The sequence below is a fragment of the Penaeus chinensis genome, chromosome 10, assembly GCF_019202785.1.
Source record: "Penaeus chinensis breed Huanghai No. 1 chromosome 10, ASM1920278v2, whole genome shotgun sequence".
NCBI lineage: Eukaryota > Metazoa > Arthropoda > Malacostraca > Decapoda > Penaeidae > Penaeus > Penaeus chinensis.
Window position 1 is genome coordinate 9763922 of NC_061828.1, and position 2500 is coordinate 9766421.

General features: G+C 37.8%; 1 protein-coding gene across 1 annotated transcript in view; it reads right to left on the reverse strand.

Moving 5' to 3' along the window:
- The window catches only part of LOC125029976 (sodium-coupled monocarboxylate transporter 1-like), a 7050-nt gene extending 5325 nt beyond the window's left edge, over positions 1–1725 (reverse strand). Inside the window, exons 1-2 of the mRNA XM_047620182.1 lie at positions 1556–1725; positions 1071–1199 (exon numbers count right to left, since the gene is read on the reverse strand). Of these exons, the coding sequence (XP_047476138.1) occupies positions 1071–1199; positions 1556–1691 (265 nt within the window). The 5' untranslated portion in view covers positions 1692–1725. The remainder of the gene's footprint in view (positions 1–1070; positions 1200–1555) is intronic.
- Positions 1726–2500: the final 775 nt, after the last annotated feature.

Here is a 2500-nt window from a genome sequence, read left to right on the forward strand (position 1 = left end):
AGGGAGAAGGAGGACGGGAGGCTGCGTGTTACAGAGCAGTTGTTCGGTGAAATACACATAGGCGTATGTATACGTGTAATACGTACATAGCTGTATACATATACACATACGACACGTACTCAACGTACACATGTAGGTAGAGGGATAGATAGATGGATAAATGGATAGACCGATGGATAGATAAATTAATATATAGTTCTAGATCTAGATAGATAGATAAATGAATAGATATTTCTAGAACTAGATAGATAGATAAATGAATAAATAGTTCTAGATCTAGATAGATAAACAAATGTATAGATATTTCTAGATCTAGATAGATAGATAAATGAATATATAGTTCTAGATCTAGATAGATAGGTAAATGAATAGATAGTTCTAGATCTAGATAGATAGATAAATGAATAGATAGTTCTAGATCTAGATAGATAGGTAGCTCTAGATCTAGATAGATAGATAGTTCTAGATCTAGATAGATGGATAGTTCTAGATCTAGATAGATAGGTAGCTCTAGATCTAGATAGATAGATAGTTCTAGATCTAGATAGATAGATAGTTCTAGATCTAGATAGATAGATAGTTCTAGATCTAGATAGCTAGATAGATAGGCAGATAGCTAGACAGATATATAGATAAACAAATAGCTAGACATATAGATAGATAGGCAAATAGCTAGACATAGATAGGCTGATAGCTAGACAGATAGATAAAGTTATATATAGATAGATCGACCGCCAGATAGATATATATCAACAGGGAGATAGATAGACAGGCAGACATTACAAATTCGTACAAACTTGATTTGTACAACTAATGAACGTCTATTAAGACATCTAACGTATAGAAATAAAATCCACGGCAGTTAGTGAACCCGATATATACGCGTGAATTATAATCTTTGATTAATAACATAGCATCCCGCACCATGAGAAATAGTCATTAAATGTTCATTGTCCATCTGAGTTGGCATCCAATAAAACTACCAGCAAATACCTACCAAGTACTTCCAAGAACCACCAGGTACCAAGTACCACTAGTGCCAAAAGCAACACAGAAGGAAGAGCACCCACCCAAGATGGAGATGGCAGACACGACGCCCGCCACCAGCGACAGGGCCACGGGCACGGGGGACATGCGGCCGCCGCCCAGGAAGAACTCCTCCGCGTTCCCATTCCGGTTCTTCCACCACTGGTATACGCCTGGGGGGGGGGGGGGGGGGGGAGTGTGAGGAATGTGAGGGTTGCGTTTCACTTACACACACAATTTAAAAAGTTATGCGATAATTTAGATATAGCATACGGGACCATCTGAGATTAGCTCTTCTCCTGTATTGAAACAACTAGGTAAGAGCACACACATATATACATACATACATACATATATATACACATATATATACATATGTATGTGTATATATATACATATATAGATGTGTGTGTATGTGTGTGCGTTTACGTATATATCGATGTATCTTATATAAAGCCAGAAAACACAAGTCCACACGCGCGCGACGTCCTCCACCCAGACCCCGTGCTCGCCCTCCGCACCAGCTCACCTATCCCCACAGAGATGGCGAGAGAAGCCGAAAACACAAGGTAGTCGGCGACGCTAAAACCCGCAGGGTCCGAAGACATGGCAGAGGTCGCGGAGAGAGGTAATTGCGGGATGGCGACTGCCTCGTTACTGTGCATGATGGTCCTCCTGAGATTGGGAGGTCTTGACTGAGAACGTTATCTGCTTTAGTACTCCTCGAGATCGCGTTAGGGTGTTATGAAACATCAGCGTATCAATTTGAATATATCTATGCTTATCGATGTCCCTGGCTTTGGATACGTACTATAATAGAAAGTTTGCGTGTGTAGATAAGTTGATAAGTCAATAAAGGAATCGGTAACATACACACGGGTTTACATGCTTATATTGGCCTATATGTGTACGTGATCCTGTTTAACACCTTTTACACCCATGAGATCTATAGCGGAAATTACAACGGCACTTTATTTCACTACTGTACTATTATTACTGTTACCACTCTCGGGATGTCGAAAGGCTATTTTGGATACAGTTGCATGTTTGCCTTTTTTTTAATTGTGTGTGTGAGGGGTATTTGGAAGTAGAAAATATATTTGTTGTATATTTTCAGAATGTCACAACTATTAGGAAATTTTTATTTTTATTCAAACTTTTATAGTCTGTACGTTGCTGTATAATTATAAAAAAAAAACATAACTTATTTCTAAATAAATACATAACATGATGTTATTCTACAAATAAATACAGTAGCGAATTTTGAAAAGTTTATCTGTCACTTGAGCTCAATAGTTTACCAACAAATAATCATAGTTCTGGAATCCGTGTCTCCGCTTTCCCAATCCAAAAAGGAACTTTAAAACCGAAAGGAATTTACTTGGGATCAGTGAATTATACTGTATAATATATATATATTGTATAAAAGATGATATATATATCACACACACACACACACACGCATATATATATA